The sequence below is a fragment of the Anneissia japonica genome, unplaced genomic scaffold (genome assembly GCF_011630105.1).
Source record: "Anneissia japonica isolate Jap-2015-1 unplaced genomic scaffold, ASM1163010v1 scaffold993_len1110182_cov180, whole genome shotgun sequence".
Classification (NCBI taxonomy): Eukaryota; Metazoa; Echinodermata; class Crinoidea; order Comatulida; family Comatulidae; genus Anneissia; species Anneissia japonica.
Window position 1 is genome coordinate 664119 of NW_022749760.1, and position 22635 is coordinate 686753.

The following is a 22635-nucleotide window of genomic DNA, read 5'->3' on the forward strand; positions in this document are numbered from 1 at the left end:
ATTCCTTTCAGGCACTTAAAAGTGAGTAATAATAGGTGTTCCTTCCACCTATCATTTAACCTATTCCATCCTAAATCATCCATTAAATCCTTGATGGGTGTTTTACAGTAATGTCGACTGAAAGAATAATTCTTCCTAACCTATTCTGGAGAATTTGGAGCTCATTTAATAATGCATTTATCTAGGTAAACCTATTCCAAGGTGCACACACTGGTACTGGTATTGGGTATTTATATTGCGCCTTTCCTTGCGGTTATGAAGCGCAAGCCAAGCCTCAATAATTCAGGAAAACAATGGTAGGCATAAAATCAGTCATTAATCAGGAACACAAACATACTAAACATGGAAAATCAAAAAAACAACATTATAAAAGTACAATGAAAAAAACAATTTCTTTCATGAAGAGGTTGGTCTTTGCGAAAATTCTACCATTGCATATTTCCCTTACATTTTCATCTTTACTAATTATTTTATTTACTCCCTTAATAATTCTTTGTGTCTACTGGGCTAAGAATTAACTATAAGGCCCCACCCACTCTTGACTGTCACCCTCAATACACTGTACACAATAAAGTAACACATGATCAGATGTGATTCGGTCGTGATTTATTACGACAAAAGGCAAATAGACCGTCGCACACGATCGGTCCCTAAATTATTTGTACTCTATCATAATCCTTTTTTCTCATACTACTGAAACATACAAAACATCCACATATCAGTGCACATTCTATGATCAAATCGACATACATTATCTTATTGTTTTGCGGGACCTTAGCAAGAATATCAAAGGGTCAGAGTTTAGCGGAAAGGTCCATCGTTTACCGATATTTTATGACAACTCGCGTAAAAATTCCTTACTTTTAAAATATTTCTTTTACATTAACTTTCAAGATATATCCATTTATTCAATGCTTACACAATGTTTTTATTAGTGTATACTTACAGTATTATTTCATTTTGAATGTTTAATCGCTTGAATTATCTTTAGACGTTATTTTAATATGATGAAATTTCCTATGTTTGTTTACCGGTACCGTGTCTGATTCTGTGTCTTCAGGAAATACTTGAATAAACAATTGTATTTCATTGTTTATATTTTTTTTATTTGACCATTATGCTCATGAAGGAAGTGAAAGTAATTTGGGATGTAAAGGTAATCAAGATACAATAGCTTGTGGCTGAATATAGTAGTATTAGTGGTTAGTATTTTAATTCAACCAAATTACACAAAAATTGTACAATGTCCTTGTGGAGCGTACAGTAAGCAAAGGTAAATCAGTAAAAATATATTACACAATATGTTGAAATAATTGGTAGAACAGTTTACTACATTTAATAGACTTAACAGAATTTAAATTTGTCTTAAAATTTATGGCTATGTTCACCCACACCAGGGGCGGATCCAGAAATGTCCAAAAGGGGGCCGAAAGTTGGGCCGATCAAGATATCACTGTCCTAGGGGGTCTGGGGGCATTCCCCCGCGAAATTTTTGTGTTCTAAACGCCCGAAAATAACAGTTGAGGCATTCTGGGCTATCATTTTTTCTTTTTCTTTCTTTTTTTTCTTTTTTTTCCTTTTTTTTTTCCTCCCAAAAGGGGGAGGAACGGGGCAGGGCCACCCCTCCCCCTAAATCAGCCCCTGCACACCAACTAACAGTTGGCAGGCTCCAGATTAATAACATACGCTCACAGTTGCGTTCATACAGAAAGTCCCCAATCCAGGTATCAAGAAGACGACAGTGGGAACACTGGCCAATAGGGAAATTAGAAATGCGTATGTCTGATTGGTTAATGATAGAAATGAGGTCAACTAACCGATAGCACTTGCTAAGCGTTAATGTAGCCACTTCCCGGTAATAGTTAACGCTAACCGATCGGGAGTTTTCACATGCGTGCTAACTAACGGTTAGGGTTACCGGTTAGCTCCCGATCTGGATATTAAAGTTCTAGTGGTCAAAAATTGCCACATTTTTTCCATTTATTTATTTATTCAACTTTCTTTAATCTGGATGGCATGCTCAATGCCAAGGCACAGGTTTTCGTTGTGGTCCAGATGAAATTGACAAAAATATATATAAAAGTGATTGAATTTGAGAGGAGAGACCTATGAATTGCTCAATCCTTCATGCAGCCTTGCTGTTGTTGGCCTAGGTGAAGGGGGCGGGGTGCAAAAATAGAGAATGCAGAACTAAATCCATATTCCAAAGAAAAATTAATGGTCATTGGTCATTGTTCACACACCCAGCTTACACCCATGACCGTTAAACATTAGAATCACTCTTATTATGTACGCCTCCTATCAAGTGGTTAAGCTCAAATTTTGCCTCTTCTCTGTTATGTGTTTGGCAGAGCCCTTGATGAGTATAGAAACAATAAATAGTGAATTAAATAAAATACTATATTTGTAACTTTTTAAATTTCTCATTCCTTTGTTATAATTTTGAAAGTATTTGAAATATATAGTTTGCAATATGTGCTATATAGTCTAGTTACATTGTAATATGCAAATTGTAATATTTGATGTTGGTTTTATCAGTATCCAGTATTTATTTCACCAAATGTATGATAAATAACACAAATCCAAGAGTGGTGGAGGAGACCAATATATGAGCTACGCTCGTATAAGAAATTGACCACCTTTACAATGAAAACAATTTAAGTATTTAAACAAGTACACAAGGACACAAAAGCTCTTTTGGTAATTTAGGAGTATTATATTAAAATATTATTTAAATATAGAAAGAAAGTAAATAGACCCCACATCTCAAAGTCAAGTCTTGATCAATTATAGCAACTTAATATTCTGTACAAGTGAAATTTTATTGATTTGGAGACCAGATACTTAATGTACTATAGTTACTGAAGACAATACATTATTGATTTATGCAAATATTGATATTGATAAGCTCAGAGGCACATAGTATGTCAAGAAGGAATTTCCTTATATTTCGCTGGCCTATTGCCTTCCACTAAATCAACCTTAATAGTAAATTTATTGTAGCATGTAATTTTTTCTTCTCGCAGGATATAGTTATTTAAATATTAAATGTGCATTGTGTCTTCTGGGAAGACATGTTTCCATATGTGACCATTACATATTTTACATACCTTTCAACATAATTATATGTACCGGCAGCGCTGGAAAAACATTATAGTACAGTGCTTGTGTCTGTAAAATTCAACATTCTGTTTTCATTATTTATAGAGTTTACATGCATTTCCATGCATACGTACATACATGCATATTATAACTACTGCAATACAATGTTGTTTTTTGTATCGGTCATAGAGAAATTGTCATCATATTTATCAAGCTTTTTCATTATTTTTGTGGACTTCAAATGTAATTGATATAGCAAAATATTTTGTATAATATTGAAGTCATTTAGAATTTTTTTAAGTGGTCTAATTGACACTGAAAAAAAATGCCTTAAAGTAGGTGACCTGCCAGACAATCTTGAGCATCTGTGGACTATTAATGTCTGCTCCACTCCTTCCGTGCATCCAATAAATTCACAGTTGAAGTACTGTCAAAACCCTCTTTTTAGGAATGTTGATATTTATCCTTTAAATATACACTACACTACATTACTGTACTACGAGGTCCAAAAGATTGGTACTGTCTGGATCTTTGTTCACATTGTAACGTTTTATGTGACAAACAGATGTGATATGCCCATATTTGGGGGTAATATAACATCATGCCATGTCACATAAATTTGTCCCATAAAAGTTGATAGTGTGTTCAGAGCTTAAAGAATTTTTAATGAGACACTTTTACCTTAAATATTTTTATTTATTAATGTTTAAATATCAATAATTTTATAGGATCAAAGCTGTATACATACCTAAAATAGTTACCATATTTAAATAAACATTTCGCTTTGAAGGTAGGTCTCGTCTTAAATAAACGCTCCCTCCAGAGTCTTATTTGCAATAAACGCCTCCCTCGAATGAAAGCCTGGGACGTTAATTTTTCCCTCAAATTAACACCACTCCTTCTTCCTCTCCTCCTTCCTCCCCCCCCCCCAAACAAATTTCTGTAAACAAAAACTAATGGAAGCAACATCATTCTCAACATATTCTATTAATTTTACATTTTCTTTAAGTCTATGAACACATTTTCACAGTAATTATGTGTTTCAGTTCCACAATTACAATGGAATTAAAGGGCGTTTATTTGAGTAAATACATATCCATTTAATACTAAATGAAGTAAACGCCACCCTCGAATAATGGACTCCCTCAAATATATGCCCCTCAAAAACCCTTCTGGACACACACCGTGGGGCGTTTTTTCAAATAAATATGTTATTCTTTTAATGTTTTGATAATAGTTAAGTATTTACAGGATCATATTAGCTGCCTCTACCCAAAGAATGTTTTAATGTTTTTTTTTATTGTTCAGTATTTTATAAAATCCTCAGCTATTTTCATCTTATTTATGCAAGAATTCAATTCAGAAGTTATATCTTCAGACCAAGATGTCAAGATAATATCAGCAAAAGAATTGTACTGATCAGATGGCAAACACAATTCTAAAATTGCAATTAAAAGACTGTTCCATTGGTAGTCTTAAAACTTGACATTTATATTCGCTCTACTTCCTCCATTGATGTATTTAAGTATGCCTTAAAAAAATATTACTAAAAAATTATTCCCTCCCATTCTCCAAGGCATTTAATATGTATTTCAAATGAAAATTTGAACTGAAAAAATGTTCAGTTGTTAGCTATAAACTTCTTTCCTTTATTACCTCCGCCAAAGAGGCTATGTATTTGCTGCTGGCTGGCTGTCTGTCTTGTTAGAAGGATTATGCAAAAACTAATGAATGGATCATCATAAAATTTAGTGGAATGGTAGATAATAATCAAAGAAAGACACCTTTCAATTTCCGAAGAAAAATCTTTGCCAAGGAGGTTATGTATTCACTGCTATCTGTATGTCTGTCTGTTAGCAGGATTACGCAAAAACTAATGAATGGATCATCATAAGGTTTACATGGTACATAAAAGTCAAAGAAAGAAACCTTTCCATTTTTGGAAGTATACCTCCAACAAGCAGGTTATTATTCACTGCTCTCTGCCAGTTTTTTGCAGGATTATGCAAAAAGTAAGGAATAGATCATAAAATTTAGTGAAATGGTACATAATAGAAAGACACCATTCAGTTTTCGGAAGAAGGGGTCAAAGGGCAAGGTCAAGTTCACGAAAATTAAATTTTTAAACTATGAACATAAAAGAAAATAATGTAAACGCCTCATGTATTCAAATAGTACTCAAGAAAACAAGGTGCCTGAAAATGATGTAGACGATTATATGTCATTGAAGGTATGCTGTAGTTTCGCCCATAATACACGGCCTGTGTATTTTTGTTTTATTCAGGTACATGGCGGATTTAAGGCCTGTTTATACTTCAACGATAACGATAAAACATCTAAAAAGTGATTGTTCATATAGAAAACAATTTATCGTGTATACGATAACAAAATATTTTAACAAATCAAATCTGATGACGTCATAATCATGGTAAAACGATAAAATTGTGGCTACTACTACGATTTTAATTTTTTCCATGATTATGACGTCATCTGATGTGATTTGTCAAAATATGTTGTTATCGCATATCTGATAAATTGTTATCGAATCTTTCTAGTGTATAAACTTTTCTTATTTCTTTTATTTTCTATATGAACAATCGCTTTTTAGCTTTTTTGTCGTTGAAGTATAAACAGTCCTTTATGCAGTGTATGAAGTGACTGCTCTAGTAATTAATCTTGCTGTTCAATCTCATATTTATTTTTAAAAAGGCTTAATTAGTGAAATTTCTTAAGGTTCATTTTATTCAATAAGCACATTTTAATTGAATATATCTTTTTTTAAGTGTTAATTCCAATGACTCAGTGATTCTTTTCGAAATTTTAATGAATTCTTGTATAAATAACCATGTGATCAATTAAAAATTGTTTGCCTATTATAGTTCATAAATTGTTTGTATTTTTCAAGTATGGTAATTTTACATCTATGGCGACTAGGTAGTCACGGACCATGCCCATACGCAATTCAGCCCAATGACGCTGCAAGTTGCGGGGTATTCTCTTACCTTTAAATAAAAACTATTAACCTACAGGATTTGTGTCAAACAGGATAATTGGAATGGAATTAGCTGCTTTTCTTTACAATACTATAATTCCTTGTGGTATCACTTATTAAATGACACAACAACCTTGGACTATATAGTAGTAATGACTCCAGTGTTCTTGACATTGACAGATAAAAAGGAAGTGTTGCAGTATACTATTGTGTTAACAATGGTTAATATAATTTTTTGAAATTTAATTTCATTTGATATTATAAAAGAGTATAGAATTGCAAGATGTCCGACTGCCCTCATTTTGCACGCACTCAATGAAACGTTTAAAAAAGTACTGAAGCGAGATGGGGTCCGTCCTATTAGAATTCAAATAGAGTTCGCTCAAAACTCGTCTTTTGAAGGACACACCCCTTTGTGGTAATACTTTTAGAAATAGGATTACGTTCCACAAAACCATAAGAGTTGGATATTTGGCAGTTGAAATCTGAGCAGCTCAAATGCACGAACCTATGACAGCAGATTTCTTTCTTTTTTTTTTTACCACATTTATAGAGGGTGACCCTTCTAGCATATCCTAAAAGGCCGGCTGATATTCAGTGGCCCTCAAATGAAATAATGTGATGCTTTTATCAGTGAAGTTTCTTTATGAGGCTTAGGGAGTGGAGTTGCTTTTAGTCAAGAGGAAACGTCCTACTGTCACAGGAATTGAACGCAGTGCCCTGGGATTAGAAGTCAAGCATCTTTCTTAACCACTAAGCTATTCAACTCCACTCCGATCACTGAGATCACTCAAGATATCCGGGAGGTCGTATCCAGTGTCCCTGTTTAGGATTGGTTTTTCCATTAGGATTTCTATTCTTTTAGCATAAATATTAAATGTAGAACAACAGAAAGCATTAAGGCTAAATATAAGATGGTTTTGAATCACAAAAATATAAGACTATAATGCCCAAAGGCATCCATTTAAGTGTCTTGGTGAATTTCCTGAGATTTCACAGTTTCCCTTGTGTCATACCTATCTTTACCACACTTGGCATACGCAATTAATTCTAGGTTGGTGCCCATGTAGAACAACAGAAAGCACGTCGAGTGCTTTAAAACTTTTGTATAAAGTGCTACATAAATCGAACTACATTACATTAAAGCTAATATACAGTATTAAGACAGTTTTTAATCATAAAAATATAAGACTATTATGCCCAAAGATATCCATTAACAGTCTTGGTTAAGTTTCTGAGATTTCATAAGGTTCCTTTGTGATACCTCCCAATAATTATACCCTCAGCAATAAATTCTTGGTTGGTGCCATACAGTACAGCATACAGTCTGGTATACAAAGATAAGTTACGCTATTTTTGTGTCTTTCAAATACAGTACTTTATTTTCTTTTCTTTTTTTTTATACTTGAACGTGTCATATTTCTACAAGAAAATTGGATTATTGACTTTATGACTGGGATCAAGGGATTCGAGAACAGCATTGTAATTTGTACTAATGCATACATTTGTAACTCAATATTAAACTATTTTTACCGTGGGTTCTAGGTGTTGTAATAATAATAATAACAAATATTTGATGGCGTCATTTGTACAATAGCTTTTGATTTGGTAAATTGTAATTTGATTGAATTTATTTGTTATACTTATACCTTACATGTATACTTGGAGACCGATCACACGTAATAATGGGGCCACCTTCAAATGTGAACAATCAAATAAATTTTAAGCCAGACTAAAGGCGATCAACATTTTTTCTGTTTAAAGGTTTTATTTATAATATATTTAATAATTATACATTGATAATTCAGGGTACCACTTCAAGTAATATAAACTATGTTTATACACAATCAGTGTAACAATACCTGACTTGCAATTGAGGGCAAAGCCATGTTTTATTTATTTCTTTATAAAGTTTGTACAAAAAATAGCCTGATTGAGTAACAAGTAAAAACTATTCCAGGGCATCACAAAATAGCTTCATTTAGTTAAAATTAAGAACGACACCAGCGCGTGCCCAAGGCATCCAAAGGGTGGTTAACATATATATATATATATATACCAACCACTATTTATTACCAGTAGTTCAAAATTTAATTTCAGTTTAATATTTCCTGTTTTTTTTTTGTTTTTTTTTCAGGGCCTTGGCACTGGAGCAAAATTACTTCATATTTTAACACGACAGAAAAGATGGGAGGCAGCTAGTGCGTTCCACTTTCAATCACAACATGTAAGTATAAACTACTGTAAGGTGACAGAAACTTGGTTACCTGGACGTTTCGTAACTAAAGCATTTTAGATTTCAAAATGTCCGGGTTATGAAATGTCGATGGTAGATTTTTAAAAAAATTCTAGGTTATGAAAAGTGTGGGTTACAAATGTCGACACCCTAAGTAAATTATAGTTAGTATTACATATTATTCAGTTTATTGATAATCAACACGTACAGTATGCAAATAGGTATGATCAAAGAAAAACGAAAAGATCCAATACAGAAAGCAAATAAAAAGCAAAATACAACCAAATGTCGGTTGTTTTGAGGATGTACGACACTTCAGCCTACTGACTCATGTGGGAGCCTGAAAAACTATAGGTTCTTTGAAAGGCCAATTGTACATATTTCATGACTGGCTTGATTACTTCAAACTCATTTGCATCCATAATATAATGAAATTTTTCATTTTTTTTTGTTGGCATATTATCAAAATGTAGAGTAAATTTGAGTTCTGTAAATGGTTTTGTTCTAATATCATTGTAAATGGGGCAATTTAAAATAAAGTGGAGTTTTTCTTCGACTTGAGAGGCTACATAATCTATTTTCTGCTTCAGTTTTTAGATTTAACTCTTGTTTTATTTACAGCTCGTAAATAAGCTACTATGAATGGATGAAAATGAAGAAATAATTATAATTATCATATCAATATATTTACTGTATTTTTCATGCTTTCCTTTATGTTCATTTTCATTTTTCTTTGTTTAGTGCTTTTAATATTTTATGCCTAGATGTTGCAGAACAACTTTTAGTGGAAACAAGTTGCCCTTTACAAAAAAAAGTTAATTAGTACTGTATATCTTCTGTAACATTCAGAAAATGGCTTCAAATGTTTATAGTACCGTTATTTTTTCAAACACCAACAAAGATTTGACCCTAGCAAAGTTATTCAACTCTCTTGGATTCAGTCCAATATGCAATTTTTTTGTTCTCACATTTTATGTTTTTTTTTTTTATGTTCACTTAAAAGTTTATAATCTCTTTAAAATTGCAGGCAATCTTACGACTAGCATGGCTTCTAAACAACAACCAGGAGGTAAATGTAACTCAAAAAACTTATATTTATATATAGCTGAACCAAATTATTTTTAAGGTCTACCAATTTTGTAGGCCTAGTTGTTCTCTGGATTCTATTAAAGGTAGGTAAAGGTAAAGGTAGGAGAATAACCCATAACTTGCAGCGTCATTGTGCTGAATTGCATATGGGTGTGGTCTGTGACTACCTAGCAGCTGTAAAGAGACGCTTCATGGTAGATACATGTTTACATCTTTCCACAACGACATGAAGCTAACTATTTAACTGGTGTTAATGATAGTACCTCCAACTGTGAATAATTTATTCTATACTTTCTTTTTGTATTTGGCATTCCCGCCCCAAGGAAAGTCATTGCTTTTTTTCTGATTTCTTTTGTATTTGTCTATCCCGTCTTCGTATGTTTTGCACAGGGTTTTCTGTCCGCCACTTTGGTCACTTTCGTGCTTGCATCTTCAGATTTGTTTAAGCAATGTAATAGTATTAAAATATGATATTTTACTTATTAATAAATGGGCAATTAAACATTGCAGATTGCATTTTAAAGTTAGCCATAGCTAATTTATACACAAAATTACTGTGAAATACTAAACAACTTTCGCCTTCAACCTATGAAATTTCGCAAGGTAGATAACTAAAAATACGCTAGCCTCCGCATTGATGGGTTCTCCGGTGCAGTGGTTGAAACGCTCCACATCACACCTGCTATATTATCATTGCAGCACTAGTTCGAGCCAAACGTCAAGTTTATTTCTATCGTTTTTTTTAGCATCATATTTTGTTTATGTATTTAATAAAAAAATGTTTTTTTAATGACTTTTTAAATATAATTTCCAAATCAGTTCTCATTTTAGCAATGAGGGAAAGCCTTATGCTCTGTTTTATAGACATACAGTAGTCTAGTTTCCTTAATTAATTTCATGTCAATATAGTACTTCTGTGATTTCGTATATAAAAAAAATAAACTAGGTCAGTTTACTGTTTGTGAGTTCATTGTTGTTTATGTTAGTTTTTTTTGTTCCTTTTGGATGCACCAAGAGTGCAACATGTGTTGCAGACAATTTGATGTCCAATAAAAATTGTATTGTAGTTTTATTGACAATACCTATAGGAAGGCTGGAAGTGCACTAGTATTATACCATGCTTAGGCAAGACTATTTTTATAACTTATTTTTGTGAAAATCATCAGTGAAGGGTGGAAAAAAATAAAAATAAAATTTTTTTTTCTTATTAAGCAAGTGGTTTAGCCAAAAACATCCAGATGGAGGAGAAAATTTAAAAAAAATTATATTGGCAAATGTAAACAGTATAGTGATGGGATGGCTATATGCTTTAAATTTATATAATTAGGAAGAAATGGGCCTATACATATTTTATTTTTGGATATATCATAGGCAGCGGCAGGTATATTAAAAATATAGAAAACTTTTTTTTCCCTAAAAATGTCAATTTTTTCGTGGGGTGGGTGCGCTAATTGGCCAAAAATACAATTTTATTTTTTATTCAAAATCATCATTATTGGCGGGTGGCGGGTTTACTAAACAAAGTATAATAAAGTCTTGCCTTATGCTCAAAACAAGTCCTTTTTTTCAATCTTTAAATGTGTTAAATTATTTAATGATAAGTTAAAGTAGTAAAATAATTACTATTTCCTCCATATATATTTATTTCTAACAAAAGTCAGAAAAAATTCTGTATGCATTTATTTCTACAAAAGCTGCCCACATAGTGACTACATCAGTCCAAGAATTTCAATATAGTATACAGATATGCTAATTAAGAAAGTGTATTTATTACAATAATCTCAATTTCAATAAATCTCCATTGGTTGCCTGTACAGGAAATAAATTCAATTCAAACTTCTCTTCTTTGTTTTCAAATCACTTTCTGGTGTCTGCCCTTTGTAAATATCCAATTACATATCACTACGTACTCATGTGTGCTTAACAAGATCTTCCAACTCCATCCAACTTGTTCGACCGGTCTACCATAAACGTATTGGTGACAATTCATTCCCTTCAATTGCTGCCCAACTTTGGAATGGTCTGCCTAATTCTCTCAGATCCTGTGATTCACTTTAATAGGCAGTTCAAAGCACATCTAAAAACACACCTTTTTCAATAGTTCCTCTCACCTAGCTTGACGCAGGGTTCCTGGAACGCCGCCCTCAGCGGCGAGTGCGAAGCACAACTCAGGGTCAAAAGTGGAACGTGAAATTCGGATATGGTTTTGTAGTCAGATTTGTGAGAAAAACTTCAGCTACCCGTATTTCTCGACTGAGACGTCATTGGGAGCTGTAATTTGTATGGCAAGGAGATTGAGCAACCCTTCATTCATATTAAGGGAATTTACGCCCAGAAACTCTGTAGTTATTAATATTTTGGTTATAATAGAAAATATTCATTTTTTTGTGACGTCACACTCACATTAGTTAGCATGCATACGTCATAAGCTAGATACGTCACCTTTTCCTGGTAAGGCAAACTTTCCCGGCGTGCTTTTATGGATAAACAAACACCACTGCTTTGCACATGGATGCCTTGCCCCAGCCAGGGCTACAAGAGCCGCATTGTTAGCATTGTATAATACTTAAATAAGGTACCTCTGCAAATGAATTATTCTTAGTTATTTTTTTTTTCTTATTTTAATTTATTTCTTCCGAAAGTGTGCTTTCTGTCACATATAATTCCACTGTCTTAGTTAGGCCTAGGCCTAGTCTTATGCCTCATCGTCCCCCGCTACACAGCACATCAGCAGCCCCTCCCCCATACAGTACAGATGTTTTCTAGGTAACAACATGATTGCACCTTCCTTCCCAGGTGTTCATGTAACATTGGCATAATTGTTAGCTAACCAGTTGCGTGTATTTCTTTGTGAAAATGAGTACCGCGGCGTACTCATTTTCAGAAAGCATTTGCATCGAGGGATTCGAAATAATTGTCTCCATAACTTCGCTAATTCGCTCACAGCGCTTCGTAACTGAAAAGAAAGGTGCTATACAAGTAACAAGTAAATGATGATGTGTAAAGCATGAAAATATTGAGGAGAGCTAAGTGTTGTTTAAAATCTACACTCTCATATTTATTAAGTTTTTTACATTCATTGGCTGCCTGCCCGTAGGCTACCATTTGAGGTCATATTTTATGGAACAAAACAAAGTCAAATTTTGGCAAATTTTGGCGGCTCTGTTCAGTTTCCTTTTGCAGGTGGTTCATCATGTAGGCCTAATCCCTGGGGAAAGTTTGCACTTGTGTGCTCTGTCTGGTGTAATGTATAGTAAATGTGGTAATCTGAAGCTTATTATTTAAGAGTTTTTTGTAGCTCAAGGCAAGCAATACAAAGTTTTATTTTGATGAAAGATTTTCTGTGACCTCAAAAAATAGGAAAAATCCCCCAAATAAAAAAAACACAAAATGAATTGCCTAATTGAAAAAACCATGCAAAAGCTATAAACTTCAGTTTAAGTCACAACTGAAAGAAAAGTCAGTTACCAATTTTTATGAATGTTTCTAAATTTGCTTAAAGTTTGTTTCTTGTTCTAATTTTTAATTACAAGCTAAAAACTTATTAAAATAAATCATGTAAAAGAATTTTTGTAATAAGAAAAAAGGTGAGGTGGAGAAGATGTTATTTTTTATTGTACAGTACATTGTGGTGTTTAGTTAGTATTAATCATTTTATGTATTTAATTTATTACAGATGAAGAGTGAAGCTAAAGCAGGAAATGTGTTATTTGGCACATTAGAAACCTGGCTGGTGTGGAAACTCACTGGAGGTATTACATCAAACTAAACAAATACAGTACCAAACATGCAGTGGTATATCTAGGGGTATGCATAGGGGGAGGGGCATACCCCCTAAAAAAAAACTTGCATTCCCTCAATTGAAAATGTCTGAAGCAAAAAACCATATGCCTAAGCAAAAAATCACCTCAAATCACCTTATGTTACGACCTAGCGCCCCCCACTTAATCATCAATTCTCCATCTCTAACTTAGTTCCCCATCAGCCCCCCCTCAACCCTTTATTTCAAGACTTTTAGGTACACCACTGCCAACGTGCAGCAATAATTGTTACAGTGGACCAGAAACAGATCCTAGATGTTTCTGCCGGGAGAGCATCAGGCCTCGATCATGGTTCTTAGAAACCTTTCTGGAGGAAGTGTTCTCTAATAACAGGCATAACTATAAAATATATTAATTGTTTTAACACATGGAAATTGATCGATGCAAGAACCCACCAATTTATTCTTTGAATTTGTATCAATCTCATTTAAAAATTATGAAAAAGGAACTGTTTAAAAAAATTATAAAACCAACACAACCAACTAAAAGATAAAAATATCTCAACATGAAAAAAAAAAATGTGACAAAGGGTGTAGCCAAGTCAAAATCATAAGGCATAACAATCAACACTAGAAACATAAAATGTCAGGCTTGCTGAGCACACCAGATATTAAATAACCCATCAAGGACATTTCTATATCATTATCATATTTGATGAAGTGGAAATTTTTAGCTAAATGTAAAACATATTTAGGGGATAAGAGGCTATTATCAGGGGATGGTAGGCTTTTGTCAAAACTTAGGATGCAGTTGACAAAAATAGAATTGTTTATTACCAAGTATAATATAGAATAGAAGCATACACATCAATACCATGATAAGTTATTTATAAATCCCAGATGAGTACACATCTGCAAAAAAGGTAGTTTCTCGTCGTAAGATTTTGAAAATAGGAGAATGACGCACATCTTTTCTTTTTTTTTTTTGACTCCGAGAAGTCAAATTCAAGATGGTCAATGGGAAATAGTTACTTCTTTACCAGTAGACACATTGCAAACAAATAAAAGAAGCACTAGACATGATTTATACTATATGTATCCCCAACCACGAAATGAATGTGAGAGGAATTTTACTGATATGATTTAACTAGAGTTTTGTACATTTCGTAAAATAAAGGAAATTTTAAAAATAAATAAATAAATTTGGTGAGGCAGAGAAAATGGATGTGTGGAAGAACGAGAAACTAGTAATTTTGTTTATTTGCCGAATAAGATAATATAATATGTGTTAAGCAGAACAGCCTCAAATTATTAAATAATGATGATGATGATGATGATTATGATGATGAAGATGATGATGATAATAATAATATCAAGTATCTTCAGCACTGCTGTATCCATTCCTCGGGAATGCTAATCTTTAAAACCATTCAATGTTATGCTAAATTGATCTTGTTTTTGTAGGGAAAGTGCATGCAACAGAACCATCCAATATTTGTGCAACAGTCTTGTATGATGTATTCAAGGTAACAATGTTTAATTATCTTGAAATTATAGACAATTCATGTATTTCATATGTTTTATATATATATATATATATATATATATATGTCATGTCATTACCTGATGAAGAGCTATGCTCGAAACGTTGTACTATTTCTAATAAATATTGGCAATATCGTACCTTACGCTTTGCGTAATTATATTTTTTTTCTATATAAATATGTACTGGAAAACAACAATGCTGTGGGAAACAATGGCTGGATCTCAGCAGAGATACAAAAATGATAAGCAACAGCTAAAAAGTAAACGTAAGTAAACAGCCAGAAATAGAACCAGAGCTTTCGGACAACACTAGTCCTTCCTCAGTGGCGAGTGAGTATATATATATATAAGGCTTGCCATCCCAAAACCAGCGTACTGTCACTAAATGTTAATGTGAGTACTTAGCATAGGAATGTGGCAATATTTTATAGAGAAGCCATAATACTTTTACTCATAACTTTGGCTATAGTAAGTTGATTCTTGTAAATGACAAATTATTTTAAGGCTTATACAGGCATGTGGAGAATATGAATATGTTAAAAAGTCGACTTTCTTCTTGTGGTCACTGAAGCTGGTTTTGGCATGGCAAGCTCCATATATTTTTTTTATACATACATGAATACTACTATACACATCTTATTTAATCTGACATTGTAAAACAAGGAATAAACATTTAGTGTTAAGCACATTCAATGCCGTAGCATTTTTTCAAAAATGCAGGACAGTATCAGGGTGGACCCACTTTACGTGTAAATTCAAATGTGGTCCCTTTTCTTAAAAAGTTGACCCATTTTACACAAAAATATGAAAAATCTGGACCCATTTTCTTAAAATTTTATCCATTTTAGGCTATATATGAGGAATCTGGACCCATTTTTCAAAGATTGGACCTATTTTACATATGAAATTGCATAATTTGGACCCATTTTTCAAAATATGGACCCATTCTTTGTGGACCCATTAGAAAAATCGTGCAAGATTGTCCCAACTGTCCCATTAGCTGGCTACGGCATTGAGCACATTGGAGCTCAGACATTATGTGCTATATATAAAATAAATTATTTCCTATTTATGATTCTTGAAAATGATCAAATAGATCAATACATTGAATCTTCAAATGTCGCTGTCTCTTTTCAGAGCTACTGTATTTTTGTTTTATTACCTATTTATATTTCTGAGAAGAGAGACACAACCATTGTGATCAGTGTCAATGACTGTTTACCTAATAAAATCAATAAAACTCTCTTCTTACACAATTCCAGGTACCTCTTCAAAGGAAGTAATTGCAGAATTCTAAAATTAGACATAAGAGTAATCTTACAGTAATTATAGCTTGCCTGATAGTGTAACCATGGAGGAAATATTTCCTCCACGGTGTAACCATGAGGTAGAGGGAGCAGCTTAGCTCAGTCGGCTAATCTGGTGGTAGCCATTGTTTGTGCGCTGAACCGTGGAGATCTCTAGGTCCTCGGTTCAATTTCCATCGCTGCCTCTCCTTGTGTTTCAGCTGGAGGGCTAAAATGCTAGTTGCAATAGCGCACACCGTCTTTCAGATGAGACGTTTAAGCTGTTGGTCCCGTGTGTATTAATGGCCCATGTGCACGTTAAAGAACGCAGTACACTCTTTGGAAAAGAGTAGGGGATTGTCTCCCAGTGTACTGCCCACCAGAAGGACCCCACTGGAAATAAGTTTTCTTCTAGATTTTCGTGGGCTACCCTTAATAAATTCAATCAAATCCAATCCAACCCTGTACAGTATAGTGTTTATCAGTTTATACATTGCATAAAATCAATAGTGTTTTGCAGTTTCCATTTTGGTTATGCCACATGGTCAAACGTTTAGTTTTGTTTTTGTTTTTGTATTGTTTTTTTTTTTTTTTTTTTTTTTTTTTTTTTCTCTTTTTTTTTTTTTTTTTTTTTTTTTTTTTTTTTTTTTTTAAGTGCACTTGCAAACAATGCTCTGATTGAGTTTAAGTTGTCCAGTTTATCAATGAAAGATTTGCTGCAAAACAAATGAAAGGGAAAACAAATTAAAGTATTTAAGGAATTCAAAAAACAGTTGCATCACAATGAAAATATCAACTGAACAAAACCCTGCACCTACACACACCCACTAACACACCCACACCGATATATTATTTCAGCATGTTGCAAATTTTGGCTTTTCTAGCGAAGCCTAAAATTCAAAGTTAAAGGTTGCAGATATTCATACTTAATGGATATACTTTTTTTAAAAACTTGATATGGAGCCTGATTTCGCAGACTATTGGTGGCTGGTCTGTGTGGTTACAATCATTGTATGTTGGGCACACAGGTTGTACAACTGACAATTGTCAAATCCATCTCTGGTCTGCTGGAGGGCTTGATGACGCAACGTTGTCAGCAGATTTCAATGGCAGACTGAGTGGATTCTCGTTACAAACGATCTGTTGCACACACCTCGATGATATAAATAGAAATTAACTGATAATGCTAGTTTATGTAGCTAATACACTATTAAGTTTAAAAGCAGGATATAATTAAACACAAATCTTATTGTATACTGTTTAACTCATTCGTTCGTTTCTGTAAGTCCATAATCCCAGGAGCTACACCTGTCTCTTATACACATCTAGAACAAAAACAAAGTCCATTGATTCCAGTGCCATAACGACCATACTAATAAGGCTACTTCAACTACATCCGCAGATAATAGTTCTGCCAATGAAGTTTCACAGTCAAAGCCAGTAGGAAGCTGCGATACAAAACGGATAAAGGAGAGTGGCCGTTTTAATTATTTAAACTTCTGTACATACAGTTATACCCGCACACTAAAAGATGATGCAGATGTAGAGTATCTGATCCCAGAACTCGACGGACTCAAATTGGAGGTGATTGGATGTGAAAAACTAAAGAGAGAATGTGTCTGAAGGATGCCCACAGGCTATTAAATGTTAGATGATCAGAACAAAACAAAAAGGAAAAAAAGGAGATTAGTCTCCTTGTCCTTACAGGAATAATAAACGCAGTCTGCGGATTCAAATCCTACTCCAGTAGAATAATCTGCATGCCGTTAGCACTAGAAAAATCATCAAAATTAACCAGCATACAGCATATTCTCCCACAACTGACTACGACGGTTTAGAATTTGAAGCATTCTAGCAATTAAACAAGCAATGCTAAAAAAAATGGATGAGACGCAAAGGAGTGCAAGATAACATAGGTTCATTTGGCATATTATTAGTATGTCCATGAAACGAAATAGGAGAGAAGCTTGTTGTGTTTATACAGAGTGGGAACCTGCAATTGGAAATACTTGGTTCAAAAAAGAAAAAGAAAGAAAAGAAATACAGATATTGAACATAGGAGCGAAATAGAGGCTGTCTCTTATACACATCTAGATGTGTATAAGAGACAGGTTATAATGTTGAATTTTCTTAAAAGTTGTAGGTAGGTCTATGTAATTCTATTTAGAACTTGTGTTTGGAGAATGGATGTGAAGGGTATTGCAAAATTGCGCATCAGTATGTGTATGTGTGTCCTGGGCGCATAACTCAAAAACTTACAATGTTATATAATATATATTATATACTATATATATATCGTTCATCCGAGTAGTTTGGCTAGACCGAGCCGACTCGAGCAAATTGTGTGCAAATATGCTGATTGACCGGACTGCCTTTTTGGCTGATGGAGTGGATGGAGTACGGGTCATTATTTCTTCAGTACATATATAGCACAATAGGGCGAGGGTTTGTATTCTCAGATTATCTTGTTAAAATTTGAATTTTGTATGATTCGTATGCAGTTAAAACCATTAAATTCACCATATTTGTGTAATGACGTCTTCTTATTTTTGTGTTTAGTTGATATAAAATTATATTAATTAGTTTGTCATAACCTGTGATATTTTGTGTATTTAGTAATAGATGTCAGATTCCTGTTAAGATACAAGCCAGTAGTCTATTTATTACTAATACACTGTACATTCCGAGTTCTGAGATTGTGATGTAGGCCTAATGCTTATAGGCACAAGTACTGTTTAAATCATTTTACACAAAAGAAACACTATTTTCAAAAATAAATCATAGTGTACAAAACACTTACTGTGAACACGAATTGGGAAAATGTTGATATGATGAATGAAGAAAATTGAAATTGAGAATCATGATGACTCATCAGCGAAAAAAATATATACAGTTAATTGTTTCAGCTTATGTGAATTATGAACTATTTACGTGTAAAATTAGTGATGCACTTGGTTGCAGCCTGTAATGATGGTTTGCATCTCATTTAAATACATGCTAAAAATTCCTGGTATAAAAAGATATTCAGTGACATGCCCAATATATCAGGCCAAGCCAAGCTATTAAAGGTCCCTTTTATATATACTGAAATATACTGATCAAAAATAATAGTTAAACTGTTTATTTGATTTGTATATTTCAGTTTGTTTATAAGATACTTGTCTGCCCAAGAACAGATAAAAAACTTGCAGAAGCAGATGCAATTTTTTTTTTCTTGCAAATATGGGATGATTTTCTGATAAGCGCAAAGAGATTGAAATCTTTGTCAACTGCAATTGCGTCTTTTCCCATAAAACTGAATGAGTGTAAGGTCTATTGAATTAACTATTCATTCATATCACAATCCATTCGCAAATGCTGATACGTCACACAATAAATATAATCTTCATATTCAAGTTTTATCGTCGTAGCGCCAAGCATTAACCAATGATCATCAGCACATTATCTGTGTAAAATCCAGAAAAATGTTCTTAAATACATTCATAACATAATAAGAAATATTAAAGTACAGAAATTATGGTACCGTAACATATTTTAAGCCCCACATATTCTGTAAAAGAAAATTAGTATGAAACAAAAATTCTCAATATTATATTTCAATCAGTAGGCCTATTTATAAATTTTCAAATCAGTGTAAAATTATAGGTTATTAATGTTATCAGTGAGGTATAAATAAATTCAAAAATAACTTTGGCAAACATACAAATGTTTTAATATGATTATTTTTATTATTGTTCAATAGTTGTAGTACTGAAGGTCCTCCACACATATGGTGCTGATATGGATTTACCATCCAGATTCTAGAATATAACGAAAGCTTCATTAGCCTATTGCCATTGGAAATCCTTTTTTTATTTCAGGATTTTTTTTGTCCTACATGATTGCTATTACCATACAAGATACTTTTATTGTCACTTTGTAAACAAAATACAAGTAAAATTCGTCTTCCCAATGCAAAATAATTAAAGAAGTTAGACTTAAAAAGGACATAAATAAAACAATATACAATGATACAATTATTTACAAGAGTTGTATATATATATTGATATCAGCATTGTCCCAGTGGCGTAACGAAGAGGCCGGAGGCCCCTAGGCAGGGGCCCTTCGGGCCCATAGGTCTCCCAGATGCTGGGAGCCGCTCAGGTGTTTTTAGCGTTCCATGACGTATTGATAATGCCCTTTTTACACATTCAAATTTGTAATTTTGTCTATCGCGATTTGACCCCCAAAAAAGCATACTTATTTCCAACTAAGATCACTTTATAAACATATTACAATAAATACCAAACAAAACGAGCCAATTAAAATCAATAAATATTTATGAACATTTACTTTAACAAAACGTAGACTGGCAATAATGATGATAATAAAAATGCTCCAATCACCCTGCAGACTTTGTCTTGGAAAAGGGCCTTTGATTATTTATTGTATTATTACAGTATTATGTTAATGTGACAAGATGATCTGTCTTATGTCTTCACTTACACGCTGAAGAAAGTTGTAGGAACAACCGAAATATACGTGAAACTTATAATAAATATTTTTGTGTTCCTTAAGTCTACCTTCGATGTCTGTACTTTTATTTACCATCGTCTCCATATTTTTCTATCTTACTTTGAAAACACGTGCTTACCTATGTTATAATATGTACTTCGGACCCCCCACTTTTTGGCGAAAAATATATAATGTCTGGAGATTTTTGTATGATCGGAAATGCAAAAAAAGGAGGGAAGAAGGAGGAGAAGGATGGGAAAGAGAATGTTTATCCAGTACCCGACCGAGTTACATTTTCTTGCAATTCATATTGGTGGATCTGGGGGAGGGGGGTCATTGGTCCTTACCCCTCTCTTGGGCAACAAGAAAAGGGCAAAAAGAAAAGAATTCTAGACCTACCTTTTAGGAACCCGTGAGCTAATTTCTTTTCTTTTTTTTTTTTTTTTTTTTTTTGCTAAAACACGCTTCAAATGTCGGGAAAGCTCAATTCCCGCCATCTAGGAATCAAAATTTTCCCAGGGGAGAACCCTCGGACCACCCTTTCTTTTGGGATTTATCGATTCATGGAAAAAAGAATACGCATGCAACTACTCATTTGTTTATGTATGTATACACACATAAAATAAAAAATGAGAAAAATTTACCTGACCTATTTCAAGAGAAGAAAACCTTGAATTTTGAAGAGCTTTAAAAGACATTAAAAGACATTTTAGAAGTCAGGAAAGCTCATCTCCCGCCATCTAGAAATCGAAATTTTTCCGGGGGAACACGGATCCCCTTAATCTTTGGAGTTCATTGATTTATTGAATCATTTTCAAGGAGGGGGGGACGGGACCTTGAATTTTAATGAATTTAAAAGTCATTAAAAGACACAACAGAAGTCATTTCCCGCCACCTAGGAATCAAAATTTTCCCGGGGAAGAACCACAGGACCCCCCTTCCTTTTTGGAATTCATTTCATGGAAAAAATCGTATGCAACTACTCAATTTTTTTTAAATGTATGTATACACACATAACAGGCCTATTTACAATAATGAGAAAGTTTACCTTACCGTTTTCATGAGGGGGAAAACCTTGAATTTTGAAGAACAAAGTCGTTAGATACCTAGCTCAAAAGTCGAGAAAACTCCGCTTGGCTTGTTGGCCACTTTTAAGAATTTTTACTATGGAAATTGTGTGCGACGGTCCATTTGCCTTTTGTCGTAATAAATCACGACCGAATTACACTATATCTGATCATGTGTTACGTTATTGTGTACAGTGTATTGAGGGTGACGGTCAAGAGTGGGTGGGGCCTTATAGTTAATTCTTAGCCCAGTAGACACAAATAAATTTTCCGACACCAGCCATCTAGAAATCAAAATTATCCCGGGGGAGGAATGTTGACCACCACCACCTAGATTTGATTTCAAATCTGCATGATTCATATTCCCATTCATCTTATAAGCAGTGGCGTAACAGGCGGAGGGCCAGGGGGCAGACTGTCCAGTGGCAGTTTTTACCTGGCTGACCAAGCCGTCGTACCGGGCTGGGTAAGAAGAGAAAAGAAAGTGGGGAGAGGGAGGGAAAGAGAAAGAAGGGGATAGAAAAAGCAAGGAAAAAGGAAAAGAAAAGAGAAGAGAAAAATAAAGACAAGAATAAAAAGGAAGATATCACAATACCCCGACCTGCAACCCCTTCTCCACTGGCGTAACCACCGGGGGGACAAGTGGAAAATATCCATCTGTGGAAAATCTTTCCCCATTGAATGCCCTTTTCACCCGGGAAAGTGCTAGAAAATCTCAAATTTTAAATCGCATATTTTGTTGAGGTAGGCCAATTTCCTCTAAAAAAAATTGCACATTTTAGGGAGTTTTGATCAATTCCGACGAAATTAAAAAATTAAAAAGAATTAAAAAAACAAAAATTGTTCGCGCGCTACGCGCGCATTGTTTAATGTTAGAGCTTCTGCTTGCTCTCCTTTGCCTTCTAAGTTATAACACATAGTCCCAAACTCAAGAAAGAAAATTTAAGATAGATCGTTTTACCTAAAAGAAGGGCCTCAATGTGTAATGATGTTGAAAGAATATGATTGTAATAAATAAAACCACGACGAAAATGCTTATATTTAGTTTCAAACACACGTGTGTG

The 22635-nt window shown here is 33.8% G+C and overlaps 1 protein-coding gene across 1 annotated transcript in view; it reads left to right on the forward strand.

Moving 5' to 3' along the window:
• The window catches only part of LOC117121197 (putative glycerol kinase 5), a 60714-nt gene that overhangs the window by 23803 nt on the left and 14276 nt on the right, over positions 1-22635 (forward strand). The window contains exons 5-8 of the mRNA XM_033266313.1: positions 8232-8321; positions 9358-9399; positions 13096-13171; positions 14644-14705. Of these exons, the coding sequence (XP_033122204.1) occupies positions 8232-8321; positions 9358-9399; positions 13096-13171; positions 14644-14705 (270 nt within the window). The remainder of the gene's footprint in view (positions 1-8231; positions 8322-9357; positions 9400-13095; positions 13172-14643; positions 14706-22635) is intronic.